Source organism: Chiloscyllium plagiosum, chromosome 47, assembly GCF_004010195.1.
Source record: "Chiloscyllium plagiosum isolate BGI_BamShark_2017 chromosome 47, ASM401019v2, whole genome shotgun sequence".
Taxonomy (NCBI): Eukaryota; Metazoa; Chordata; class Chondrichthyes; order Orectolobiformes; family Hemiscylliidae; genus Chiloscyllium; species Chiloscyllium plagiosum.
Window position 1 is genome coordinate 4,768,584 of NC_057756.1, and position 14,537 is coordinate 4,783,120.

At 41.9% G+C, this 14,537-nt stretch overlaps 1 protein-coding gene across 1 annotated transcript in view; it reads right to left on the minus strand.

Moving 5' to 3' along the window:
- Positions 1–213: 213 nt before the first annotated feature.
- LOC122544259 (transcobalamin-1-like) overlaps positions 214–14,537 on the minus strand; it is an 18,546-nt gene continuing 4,222 nt past the window's right edge. The window contains exons 3-9 of the mRNA XM_043683336.1: positions 13,799–13,957; positions 12,156–12,311; positions 11,301–11,464; positions 8,487–8,673; positions 5,426–5,588; positions 2,239–2,357; positions 214–812 (exon numbers count right to left, since the gene is read on the minus strand). Of these exons, the coding sequence (XP_043539271.1) occupies positions 751–812; positions 2,239–2,357; positions 5,426–5,588; positions 8,487–8,673; positions 11,301–11,464; positions 12,156–12,311; positions 13,799–13,957 (1,010 nt within the window). The 3' untranslated portion in view covers positions 214–750. The remainder of the gene's footprint in view (positions 813–2,238; positions 2,358–5,425; positions 5,589–8,486; positions 8,674–11,300; positions 11,465–12,155; positions 12,312–13,798; positions 13,958–14,537) is intronic.

Genomic DNA, 14,537 nt, shown 5'->3' on the forward strand with positions numbered 1-14,537 from the left:
ATTTGGGAGAAAGTGTGGACTGCAGATGCTGGAGATCAGAGCTGAAAATGTGTTGCTGGAAAAGCGCTGCAGGTCAGGCAGCATACAAGGAGCAGGAGATTCGACGTTTCAGGCATGAGCATAGTGATCCTGAAGAAGGGCTCATGCCCGAAACGTCGATTCTCGTATTCCTTGGATGCTGCCTGACCTGCTGCGCTTTTCCAGCAACACATTTTCAGCTTACATCCATTTGGGGTAATAATCCAGTTGATTATGTCAAGCCAGGGCTACAGCCAATGTGACAGCATGTCAAGGGGTCAGCCAAAGAGGTCAAAATAGGATCTTTTATAACATGGGTGCCAATAAGTTCTGATTATGAAGGAGTCCTGGGTGATAGGTGGGGCTGTCATAAAAGGCTCATGGCAAGTCAACTAAGGGGTATGTGAAAATTGGGGGGGGTCACATCGGAGTCAGCATTGGGTCAGGTCAGTTTCACTTTGGAGTTAAGATTAGGTTCAGGGCAGATTTCAAGTGTGGTTATATCAGTATCAGAGTTAGCTCATGCCAAAAATCAGAGTAAGGTCATGTCGAGGTCAGTGGTATTTCTTTAACTTGGAAAGACGTTTGTTTGCTGTGAGAGTGGAATGTTTATTGATTAATACGCAAAGGAACCATTTTTGAAACTCTGTGCACATACCTTGCTAACATACACTAGTTCTTAGTCTCAGACTATTTTCCAAGACCTGAATTTTTTTTCTCTACTATCATGAATCAATATTTGGACAGTTTTGCAATGACATGTTCCCCATTGGAAGGTTTGTACTCTGCGACACCTAAGAAAAAGAACAGAGTTAAATCTGAGTTTTTTAGGACTTATAATCAGCAAAGCAGACAATGATTGTCCATGATATTCTTCCAGGGAGCAGAATAGCAAGCAACACATATCCATGCACAACAATAACATGTGATGATGTCCATTAAGAAGGTTAGGTTTCTCAGAAGGGCCGTAAAGACAGATGTCCCATTTTGTCTGCATTTATCTACTCGAGGAAGCTTTTAAGCTAAGAAAAAAAGCTTCTGCAATGAAAGTTCGGCTTTCCCTAGTTTGGGTTTGGTTTTGGCAAACAGTCAGTTGAAGCTGGGGAATCGAAAGAAACTGCTACAGTGGAAGGAAGTTCCATTCTAAATCTCACTGCCATCTCTCTTCCCCTTAAGAACCTGTATCTGACTTTACCTTTTCTTTGCTAAGGGGATGTTTATGGGGAATGTTGCATGTATTTAGAAGAGCACCGTGAAGTTGTGATAGAATCTATTTGGTTTCTAAGCAGTTAAATTACTCTATATTCTGTTCTCTTTTGTCTGTGTTTCATTCGATAATCTAGCAAATAAATTCTATTTTGTTTAAAACTAAGTGTTTGCGCCAGCTTCATTATTCCTTGGATATCCACTCTACACCTGCTTAAAACAATGAGGAAAGTGAGAGTCTGGGCTACCTTCCTGAAATGTTTTCAGAAGGTCTGACCGAGTCCATAACCAACATTCAGAAAACAGAGCATTGCAGGCTCAATGTTAAAGGGGCAAAGCATCCTGGAACAATAAGTATTGAAAAAGTGCTGCTCTTTTGGAATGCTCATACTGAAGGAACACTGCAAGTTCGAATGGACTGTATTGAAGGTGTGCCATAGCCTCAAACATTCAGTCGTGTGTCAGCACTGAAATATGAGATGGGCAGGATTGAAGGAATCATGCAATTTCTAAGTGGCAAAGTTTGCAGATCAATGCACTGTGCGTTGATTGGCAGGAGCACTGCAAGGTCAGAAGAGTAGTCATAAGGAATAGATGGACTTTCAACATGTGGGTATTGAAGAAGCATTAGGATTTTCAATACTCACTATGGAATACTGTCAGATGAACTGCATTGTCAGATGATCAAGACCAGTGAAGTGTTCTATAGTCAGATGCTCAAAGCCACGAGATTTCTGTACTATTGTCTTGACAGTACCTAAGGTGGACTGCTGTGTAGGAGTATACCAGTGGTCGGTGTCTGTCAAGTTATATTCAGAGTGTTCTGACCTCTATGCACACCTCCATCACTATTAGCAAAATTAATCATATCTTTCTTTATCACATTCCTCTGCATGGAATCTGATGCGTACTGAATTGATGACAATGATTTTGATGTTATTGCACCTCAATATTGGGCATTCACAGTTGATGATAGGTAGTGTAAACATGAGACAAACATAATTTCTTTCTTACCAACAGGAATTGGCACAGTCCCATTCAGAAACTGCCAAAAGGTCCTTTCATCACTGCTGGCCGGAATACCACCAATGCTGGTGATGAAGGGGCCCAAGGAAGTCTGGATATCCTTGAATCTAAATGAGGGGTACAACAACATGTGGGAATAATGTGTTGATATTCAAACACAGAGGTGGTCACACATCATATAATTGACAAGTTTCAAGGTCAGATAGATTCCTGAACACTTAATCTCTGAAAGATGAGTTGTCTATTGTGTCAGTGAAGCATAGCTCCTGCACGGTTCCATACTCAGAGACTGGAAGTAGACACAATATCAAGATCTTCCTCTGTTTATTTCTATCTCATTCCATCATTACCTAGATCATATGTATCTTCTTTCAGCTTATAGATCTCTTTCCTTTCTCTTTCTATTTCTCTTATTTTTTTATTTAAATTGGAAACTGCGTCTACTTGTATCTCTCTCCTCCTGTGGTTTTCCTACCCTGTCCATGCCACTGTTTATCTTTTATCTATCACGTTTCAGCATTCTCGTTTGAAGTTTCTCCCTGATAGTCTTTCTCACTATTTCCCTTTCCATCTTTCTTCCTTTCTTTCTGCCTTGTTTCCTATCCGCCTCTCATTCTCTCTTTTGGTGTGTGTATGCGTGCCTGGGTCTCTCTCTGTCATTCTCTCACACACTTTCTCACTGTGAACATGAAACTAAAATCTCCCTTGGCTCTTTCTTCTACCCCTTCCAGTCTGAGTTGCCGAACGGAAGTATCGTTCATTGAGTGATGTTTTCTATTTTAGAGTAAGTGAGCTTCCATACCCTGGAAAAGAGCTTCTTTTGATTGAAAATGAATTCCATCTGCGTGGAATGAAAATGTACATCCGTTCAGTGAATTTCAAAGTCCATGGAGTTTAACAATGTTCCAATTATTATGTCTCTGTTCGTTGAGTGTAACTGAGTTTACATCACGTGAAAGATTTGATTGCGTGAGAGAGTTTCAATAGGGTGTCGGTGATGTTATATTGGGCATGAATCACTTTTCTCAAGAATCGTTGCATTTTACTCAAGTACAAATGGGCTCCTTTTGATCATCAGCTTTTTTTTTTGACTGTGAATGAGTTTCTACCAAATACGTGTCTTAGCATTGAACATGAGCTAGTTTCCACTCATCGTGATTTTGGTTTCACTGCTTTGCGAGCAAATTTCCATTGCTTGTGTGAGCTATTAATTAGTGTACGTTTACTTCCAATGTGAATGAGTTTCTGTTAGGATACGAGTGAAATTGCATTGTGTCGATGTGAACTTTCACAGAGAGTGGATTAGTTCATATTGAATGGGGGTGAATTTCACTTCAACTTCCCCTCCCACTCCGCCAAGGATGTGCATGTCCTGGGTCTCCTCCACCGCCAAATCCTAGCCTGCCGCCGCCTGGAGGAGGAAAGCCTCATCTTCCAATTGGGGACACTCCAACCACACGGTATTAAGATTGATTTCACTAGTTTCCTCATCGCCCCTCCCCCCACTTCATCCCAGATCAGACACCCTCCTCGGCACCGCCCTCTTGAACTGTCCGCATTCCTGATAAAGGGCTTATGCCTGAAACATCGACTGTCCTATTCTGAGGATGCTCTCTGACCTTCTGTGCTTGTCCAGCGCCACACATTTCCACTCTGATCTCCAGCCCTCGCGTTCTTCTGTGGGTATGTTCCTATCAAGTATCACTGACTTCTCATTGAGTGTGAACTCCCATTGAATGTCGCTGAAAATGTGTTGCTGGAAAAGCAACAGGAAGGGCTTATGCCCGAAACGTCGATTCTCCTGTTCCTTGGATGCTGCCTGACCTGCTACGCTTTTCCAGCAACACATTTTCAGCTCTGATCTCCAGCATCTGCGGTCCTCACTTTCTCCTGGAAGATTTTTTTCCCACTGAATGTCAGCAAGTTTCTAACAAGTATAAGAGAGATGTCACTGAATATGAAGCAGTTCCCATTGAGTGTGATCAAATTTCCACTGAACATGAATTAATGTTCATTGAATGAATCTCCATGCAGAGAAAAATGGGTTTCCGTTGATGCGTTGAGTCTCCATTCAATGTGAATGAATCTCCTTACAGTATGGGTAGGTTTCCATTGAGTGCAAATTCTCATTGAATTAGAGTGCGTGTACATTCAGTGAAAGCAATTTTAAACAGCTAAACAAGTGAGATTTTGTTGCAAGCATCAGTTTCACTGAGTGTAAATAAGTTGCCATTGCGCGCAAGTGACTTTCCAACAAGTGTGACAGATATTCTATTAAGGCTGAGTGGGATTCTGTGGAGTTCTAAGAGTGTTTCCGTAGAGGGAAACTGAGTTTTCACTGTGTGTGAGTGAAGTTCCAATTTGTGCTCGATGGAATATTACACCAGCGAGTGTGGGCAAGTTTTCACTGAGTCGCAAAACTTTCCATTGAGAATTCAGTAGGTTTGATTTTCAGTGCATGCTTAGTTAGTAGGCATGACGAAGTTTTCATGAGGTGTAGATGAGTTTCCTTTTAAGAAATGTAATTTTTTGTGCACAATGCCGATTCTCATGAGAGGGAGTAAGATTTCCATTGGGAAATGCAAGGAACTTTTGTTTGTGTTAGGTTGTATATTTTTCTCTTGCCAAGTGATACTTCACATTCTGAGGTCAATAATGATGTCGTATTCATGAATTATATTTCCACATTTCAAATTCAGCAATCGAACCATTTCATATAATTCAATCCTGCATATCGTCTCGAAGCTACCATCCCTCCTATAGACACCCCAAACCCCAATTCCACACCAAAATTATTTCAGCAGACATTTCAGACATTCACACTCCCTTGTGGAGCTGTCCACTTGATACCCACTAAAATCCGATGCCAACCTATAACTTTGCCTCTTCCTCCAATGCATTTTACAATCAATGCATTTTACAATCAATTCAGCACTGATCCTCATCTCTCACCCACTCCATTCCCCCCTCCTCAACCCATCTATCTTCACAACTGTCAACCCCATCACCACTTTGTTTCCCCTCACAATCTCCCATCCCAATGTTCCATCTCAATGTCCCATATTTATCTCAACATCATAATTTAGAATAAAGTCCCTTCGCACAATCTTCCACTATGCATTGGTGTGTTAGTACAGGTAGCTATAACTACACAACAATGCTTGACATGACTCACCGAAAGTATTCTGGATCCCTTGCCTGTGCAATTTCCATAATATCGATAAGGACTGTACCTGCATGGACAGTTAGATGAGTGGAATGATTACGTGAACCATCATTTACAGTGTAGTCCACAGTAATCATTCTGTTATAGCTCATCTCTGCCTTTGACTGTGTTCCTAAATAAAAGAGAAATAGATATGTTAGAACCCTTGTTGACATTTCATTATGAGTATTTTAAAAAAAAATTTAATGTCAATTAAAGGTGTGACAAGTGAGCTTGGAGGTGAAGGTGACCTTTAGACTATGAGCATCAGGTCATTTTACAAAGAAAATACAGCATTTTGTTTACGAGGGTTGGCCTAAATATTGTATGTTACTTCTTGTTAAAGATTGCTCTACAGAACTTCGACTCCAGAGTGGCCTTATGCTGAAACAGATGAAGATTTTGAATTCTAATTGGGATCTCCCTGGGAGGCAGTCAGTCTGACGTGGGATGGGCAACGTTTGAACTTTATTTGGGACTATGTTCAAGTCAAAAAGGATTGTGCCTCCGAAAGCTACAGGAATATGATTTTATTGAGCCCTGGTTGTGTTCTCATTACTAAATTAATAAAAGTTCAGAGAATAGAATTTCCATTTTAAGAATGAAATGACTATTCTGCCGATCCTTTTGGAAACTATCTGCATGCATTTGGTGCCATCAAAAACCAAGCAAGATGCAGTCTCGTGTGCCTGTGAAAGCAACTTCAGTGAGCTAGTCGATTACGTTTCATGTGTTGGGTAAGGCTGACGATATGGGATCGATAAGAGACTTTATGGTGGACTGGAACAAGTTAATTGCAGCCGGACATAAGACGTTGTAGAAAGTGGTGCTATAAAGTAAATAAGTTACCGCACCCATGTTCCAGGTGTAGTTAGGAAAAATGAACAGAATGCCATTCCAGCTGCAGTGAAGACCAATCAGTAGGCTAAGTTATGATTGAGACCGTAAAGGGGAGAAGGGTCTGCAGAAACCAAGCAAATCTAGCTTGGTTATATTTGGGAAAACTATTTGGAATTGAACAAGTTTCACAAGCAAAACTAAATAAAGAAGTTGGAATGCCAACTTGACAAGTCTGAATTGAATGACAAGAAGCCCAGGGAACCCTCCATTTTAGCAGTAATTTTGAGACTAACTGCAAAGAAATACCCTGTGTCAGGAGGCATTAATAATGTTGTCGCACAGAAATGGGCAATGCTAGAATCAAAGAAGATTGCACTAAAATCATAGACATTTATTAGATTATATTATAGTTTAACTTTGTTCTGTTATTAATAAATTGATAAATCTTTTGTTTAGCTGTAAACCTGTTCTCTGTTATATCTATTCACAAAGTTTGATCCTGTCTGGCTTTTTAAAAAGTATCATTACAAACCATTTGGTCAATTTTGAGAGGCATTAAGGAGTATTTCAACTTTACTGTGTTGTGAACACAGTGGTAGGGTGGTTGATTTGATCTGGTTGTCTCAAGTATCAAAACAATTATGGTACTTGGTCAGAACATGGTATATAAGAATCTGGCATGGCATCACACAGCCAAACACTTTCATGGTAATAGTCTACAGCTTGCCGCTTTTCTCTGGCCAATTTTAACCTCTAAACTCTAATCTCTGCAGCAGCCCCTAGATCCATCTCTACCCATCTGCCACATCCTCTAGCCCTACAACTCTACCCTTTCCATGTGACTCCCCCAGTCGCTAAAACTTTTTCTACCATTGTAAACTATTCCTCCTCTACCACCACACTTACTTTTGTAAGCTTTTGCAACCTTAACACCTTTCCATTACACCGCAATCTCCTCAACTCTCCACACCTTGGTCAACCCCTTGAGTTCAGACAAGCCTCCACTTTTGTGACTTTACATTCCAAAGGTGTTCTCTATCTCTATAACATTCTGCATCCTCCAAGCTTGGACTGCTCAGTTGTAAATAATATGGATGTCCCACCAAGGCACAGTAAAAGCCATAGCTAATATGAGAGAAATAACTCATCTCTGTCTGACAACGGAATGATCAGCCTTCACTATCATGGGGTTAACTGTTGTCCAGAAATGTAACTCTTTCTTTCTTTTTCTGGAAGATGGCACCAACAGCAATGCACATCTCACATGGGCCTGCCCCAGTCAATGCCGACAATACTGTACCCTGATGTTACAAAGCTTCTTCAGTACAAGATCCATTGAAGAACAGCGCAACCTGAGTGTGAATGCTCTGAAAGTACACCATTTGCTCCCCACTACCCTGCTCATAGTTCAGTATTCACTCTGTATTGATGCCCAAACAGGTAACGTGCCTTTAATACTCACTCTTCCATGATGTAACATTCCCCCAGATCTGACACAAAAGCAGAGGAAGGCTCCCTTGCTGTGGATCCCTCAATTCTGCAGCTAAAAGTCAATGCTGGTCCTTTTCAGGAGTGGTGTTCTATTAGTATTGCTCCACTGCAGTGCATCTAACCTACATGGTTGACCATTCAGCATTACTTGGCTTATTCAGTTCAAAATACCAATGGTTCTATGCTCATTCTGTTCATTGACAGTGTAGTACAGCAAGTCATTTACTTGTAAACAAACACGCTGGGACCTCTCTGAAGTGCTACCTTCTCTCAGCACTGCATGTGACAGTTTCCCTGCATCACTGACCCTCAGGGGATGCAGTGTTCCTCGATAATGCTGTTCTAATTGTTCATCATTCTCTTGGTATCCGCTAATTGGCAGCTCTCCGTTTCTGAACTTTCATCAGTGTGGTAGTCTCAGCACTGACTCACTGTCAGTGCTGACCCTCTGAGAGTGAAGTGTATAATCAATACTGACTCATCAAACGTGCAGTAATCCCTAGATACTGACAATCCAACAGTGTGGAGTTCCCTTTGCACTTCCATTTACCTCAGCAATGGCTACCTAAAGAATGTCAGGCTAGAGTATTGACATTGAGCCATTGGAGTGTATGGCTAACAGTCAAATGAGGAACTAATAATCACTGGAATCACATATTCCATCATATTCTGTATTCACCTGAATTCGGCATAAACTTACCACTTACTCCACCATAGCACCCTTTACCAGCCTCCAGGTATGTTTTGTCCAGCAGAGGTGGCAAGATCTGTGAAGCCATTTCCGGGTTTGAGAATGCTCCCTGGCTGATTTCTTCCACAACTCTCTCTGTAATCTTTGAAGTATTCCAGACGGGGAATGGAATGAAATCACTGTTAGCAATAAGAGCCTGCGAGTGAAAGATGAGAGGGATAGAGTCAGGGAATGCCACATGCTCAATCAGCCATGGACCTCCTGTATGACATGATAACACTTGTTAGGTGAATACTTGACATTTCCCCAATTTTACCTCAACCAGATTTGTAAATAACGTTTCTCACGGCAGGTGAGAATTTGACTGTTCCCCTTGCCACCGCAGCAGAGTAATGAACATTACAGGATATGACATAAGGATAACTGGGCTTCAGGGCATAAACAATGACGAGTGATTGTAGAATGATACCTGGACTTTGGTGTTTGTTAGGAGGAAATATTGCACAAATTAAACCTGTTTCTCTGGTATATAGAAGGTTAAATGGTGATCTGATTGAACTCTGCAAGATATTAACTGGAATAGGCAGGGCAAGTAAAGAGGAACTATTTGTATGGGTAGAACATTCTAGAGGACATAGTCTGAGAATTAGGACCAGGTCATAGATGTTAGGAAGCACTTCTACACACAAATAATGTTAAATGTTTGGAACTCTATTCCACAAATAGCAGTGGGTGCTGGATTACTTGCTAATTTTAAATTGGAAACAGTTTCGGTGTTTTTCTGTTAAGCAAAGAGATGTGAGCCAAAAGTATGGATATCGTTAGGCCACAGATCAACTACTGAATGGTGGAAAAGTTTCAAGAGGCTGAATGGACTACTCCTGCTCCTATGCAGCGATGAAAGAAAGAAATTTCGCTTTTTTAAGGTGAAGATTATGATTTGAATCATGATCATTTTTTTCTAATAGCTGAGAGTTGTTAGACATTTCATATTTTATTTTGAATGGTGCTGAGTGTGTTAAAATGTTCTGGATTATGTTTTGTCTGTGTATGTTCTCACGGCTTGAAATATGTGAACAGGGTTTTCGAAGCTGTTATTTAAGTAGAGATTTGCATGAAGTCTGTTCAGTGAACTGGAAGGTCTTAATAAATGATCAATGTCTTAGGTTGGCAGTTATGCAACATAAATCCACAAGCGTCAAGGAACAAGTGTTGAATAGCAGTGATGTTAATAAACATGAAAGTGCTTTCATCACTTCATATGGAAATATTATTTAGAAATCTACAGTTGTTATTATTCTTAGTTTATGGGATCTGGGTCTCTTTGGCTCAGCCATATGTTCTGTTCATCCCAATCTGACCAGATGACAGTTCAGAGCCAAACATGACGCTGTGGGTCTGTAATCACGTGTAGGCCATATCAGATATGTGTGGCAGATCTCATTTGCAAAGTGGCATGAGGAAACTTGATGGACTCTGACAAGTCATTACATGCTGGCTGTTCAGCGTGTGTTATTCAACTTTGCTTTTTAAATTCTGTTTACCGCCTAATTCCATCATCTACGGTGTTCTTGTCCCATGAACATTCGGTCAGTGTTTTGAACTAATAATCCAATGTCATTAGCAGCACGCCACTTTCTACCAGTCTGTAGTTAGCACAAGTAGGTTGCTCATCATTTCGACTTTTGTCTCTCACATCAGCAACCCTCAGAAAAACAGAAGACTCCCTGCCTCACTCTAAACAATCATTCTTGTCAAGTGCCATGTATACTCCGAAGCATTCTACCGCAAGTTAAAAGAAAAAACTCTGGTTAAAAAACACACCGATGACTGAGATTTGATGTAAAATGGAAGAGATTTGTGAGATTAAAATGATGATGAAATCATTCAGTGTATTGTAGACTCTCCTAGTTGATTCGGCATTGGTGCAAACAAACGAGGAGCATTGTATGTATCTTTAGTCGCCATTGACATTGCTGAATCTACATGAGGAGTGTAGTTTCATTATTCATATGGCATGACGAGACTACACAAGCATTGGATAGGGTTCTAGTCTCTATTGATCTTGACTTGATTGTTTTTAAAAGGGCATTGTACGTTCTCATTTCTAAATATCATGGTTAGCCCAGCCCACACACAGTGTATTACTTTGATTTCCATACATAGGTGAAATCAAAACTGAAATTTCTGTCCCTGCTTTGATTTTCCTGTCCATCTTCCCCCAGTGTTCTGTGTCTCTTCTGATACCTGTGCCTCATCCTTGCTCTCTTCCTGCCCCTTTGGCTCTCTTTCATGTCGCTGTCTCTTCCTTCTATTTTAATTTATTTCACTTTCTCTTCCTCGCTCTCTCTCTCTCACTGTCCCCGTGCGATTTTATACCTTCAGTTAATTTTTCTTTCCATCTTCATCATCACCTCTTTATCCATTTCTGTCCATATCTCTCTGTCTCTCGCCATCTTCCCGGTACCTCTCATTCCTGCAGCTCAGACCCTCAATTTTATCGTGCACACCCCCCCCACCCCTAACTCCTCTCCTCCACCCCAACTCTACACACACACACTTTTCAGTTCTTATCACACCCTCCCTTTCCCTCATGGACACTCACTCTCTCTCTCTCTCTCTTCCCAAATCTCAACCAATAAACTTCTCTCACTCTCCGTCTCCCTCTACCCATCCACCTTTTCTCTCCTATCATCTCTTTCCAAATATCTCTTACACTTTGTCCGTTGTTCTCTTTCAGCACTTCCACTAATGCTTCTCCTTACTCCCCTCTTGTCTCACTTTGCTCGCTGCTCGTGCCAATAATTCTGACATGAATCTTACCTGCATGGCCAGGCCAGTGCTATAGATATTTCCAATTGTTCCTTGAGCTTCTTTTGCACAGTAAATCTGCATGATCAGTTTTGTCAAGGCAATCTTGATGGAGTCAGCTGGCTTGTAGGAACCTTGTAGACAGCTAAAGGCCATGGCAGCCATAGCACCCGTATCTAGTGGAGAAACAGAAAGGTTAATGTGTCCAGGCAGCTCGTGTCGACAGAATCCAAACCGATTAAAGGGGGACACAACACCTTTCGAGAGGCAGGGAAATGTGATTCCAATGGGGCATCATCCACTACATACGGGAGAAAGTAATTATTCTTTTTCCCAGAGGAGAAACAGTTTTATATGTGGATCAATGCAGTTGACAAGTAGAAAGTAAGATTGGTTCAATGGCACTCAGCAGCACGTTTCCACTGAACAGACAGTTGGTCTAAAGGAGTGACATGCCCATGTCTCAAGGAGACAGCCTGGTTAAGTGGGACACACAGATGACATTGTGATGCGCCGAAGATTTCTTAGTCTCTCTCTCTCTCTTTGATTCCTCTTACACCCTCTTTGTCTTTCTCTCTCTCCCCATCGTCTGTCTCTCTCTTTCCCTTTATTCCCTTTCACACTTTCTTTATCTCTCAGCCATCTTTCACTTTGTCTCTGTTTCTTGCCCTCTCTCAGTCTCTCCTTCTGTGTCGCTCCCCACCATGTCTTCCTCTCTATCTTGCTCCCACGTCACTCATCTTTTCATTCTGTCCTTCCTCTCTCTTCTTTTCCGTGCCTGTTCTTGTCTCCCTTTATTCCTCCCTTCCTCTCACCAGCCGCTCTGCACTTGACATTTACCTACCCTCTCTGACGTGTTTCACTTACCCACTGAGAAGTGACCTCTGTAGGAGAGCTCATCGTTCATCACAGCCTGTGCGAAAGTTTTGATATCGCTCTTCCTAATCAAGTAATCATCTTGGCAAAGTGCAAGCACAGCAAGTGCAACTTGGTAGTAGGTGGTGAGAGGGTGTGTATTCATCTCTAGGAGCAGAGGAGGATAAATGTTAAAACGTTGAAGAATACCAAAGTCCTATTCTCAGTTTTAGAAATTCATTTTCTGTGTGCTATTCAGGCATATATTTACAAATGACACTACACTTTGCATCACTCGCCCCCGATGCCACTCCCACAAGAGGAAGGTTAAGATTTCTCATTATCACAGAATTATAGTATCCCTACAGTGTGGAAATAGGCCATTAGGTCCAACAAGTCCATACTGACCCTCTAAAGATTAACCCACCCAGACCCATTCCCCTACCCAGTTAGTCTACGTTTGACCCTAACGAATACACCTAACCTACATATCCCTGAACACTCTGTGCAATTTAGCATGGCTAATTCACCCAAACTGCACATCTTTGGACTGTGGGAGCAAACTGATGGGAATCCACACACACACACAGAGGGAAAACATGCAAACTTCACACAGACAGTAGCCCAAGTCATGTTACAACAAAAGAGGAGATTGTTTGGCAATCTTAACAGCCCCTACTCATAGAAAGAGCTGCATATTGAGCCCCTCAAAGTAAAACAGAAAATTGATGGGGAAACTCAGCTGGTCTGACATCATCTGTAGAGAGAGTTAATGTTTCGAGCCTTATGATCCATATTCCCAACTGTGAAGAGAGCTGGGAGTCATTGGTTCCTATGCTGATGACAGGTTTTGGGTGTTGGGGGCGCTTGGTGAAGTGAGCAGATAGGTGGAGACAGACCCAAAGACAGAAAGAAAGTTAAGCAAACAAAACGATTCTTCATAGCAAATCAGGGAAGGAGAATAGCTGATAATGAGGGGTGTAGATAAGCTAAATGGCAGGTATCTTTTCCCTTGGGTGGGCGATTTCAAAACTAGGGAGCTCTTTTTTTTAAGGTGAGAGGAAAATGACTTGAAAATGTCATGAGGGTTTTTTCTTATTTTTACACAGTAGTTCAACATATAGAATGAACTTCAAGAGAAAATGCTGGAGGTGGGTACAGTTAAAACATTTTTAAAACATTTAGATAGGTACACGAATGTTTGGAGGGATCTGGACCATGCACAGGCAGATGAGACTAGTTTAGTTTAGGATTATGCTCACTATTGGACTGAAAGGTCTGCTTCCATGCCTTATGACTCTATGCTGCATTGATTTTTTTTTTGACAGAGTGGCTCGCATGTGGAATGAAATTTCAGAAGAAGTGATGGTTGCAGATACTGTTTCAATGTTTTAGAGCCATTTGGATAAGTATATGAATTAGAAACATTTGGAGGGATATGGATCAAACACAATCAAGTGGGACTAGTTTAATTTTGGATTATGGTCAGCACGGATTGATTGGATCAAAGGGTCTGTCTCCGTGCTGTGTGACTCTATGACACTTGTGATTCTAAACACCGGACTAGCCAGAAACCCCTGGTAAATAAACACATTGATAAGACGCATCGCGTCTCTGTTCTTACAGCTTTCCCCTTGCCTGTTGACAATCCTTACCGATGCTTTTAATCTCTTGGCCAAGCTTCTCAGAAAGCAATGACTCCAGGTTGATGCCATGGTTCAATTCGTTGTCAATGGTCAGCTTCGTTGGGTTTTTACAACAGCAGATCAATGCCAATATGTACTGGGCCAGTTTCCCACTGGTCATACTCGGCCCTGTAGAGAAGAGAACTTAAGAAGCAACGCACCAATGTTTCAATAGTGTCTCCACAGGCAAAGTGATCCTCTGATTTCACAAGTTCAGGTGTTTCACCTTTGTGCAAGTTGTATCTGAATCCTGATATTTTCAGCACATCCGTTGTCCATGCCTCTAAATGTACAGTCTTTATGCAGTAGTGGCAACCCAATCGAACAATGCTCTTGCAGTTATGACCATATGAGACTGTTGCTGTCACTCTGCACGGATCACAGGAATCCTGTAATACTGACCTTTCCATAGTGCAGCGCTCTGTCAGCACTGACCCTCCAACAGTGCAATGCGCCCTCAGCACTGACCCTCCAACAGTGCGGTGTTCCCTCAGCACAGACTCTCCGACAGTGTGGTCCTTCCCCAGCTTGGTGCTACCTCAGCCCTGACCCTCCGACAGCGCGGTGCTCCCACAGCACTGACCCTCCTACAGTGCAGCACTCCCCCAGCACTGTCCCTCTGGCAGTGGAGCACTCCCTCCGCACTCACCCTCAGACACTGCAGCACTCCCTCAGCACTGGCCCTCCGACAGTGCAGCACTCCCTCAGT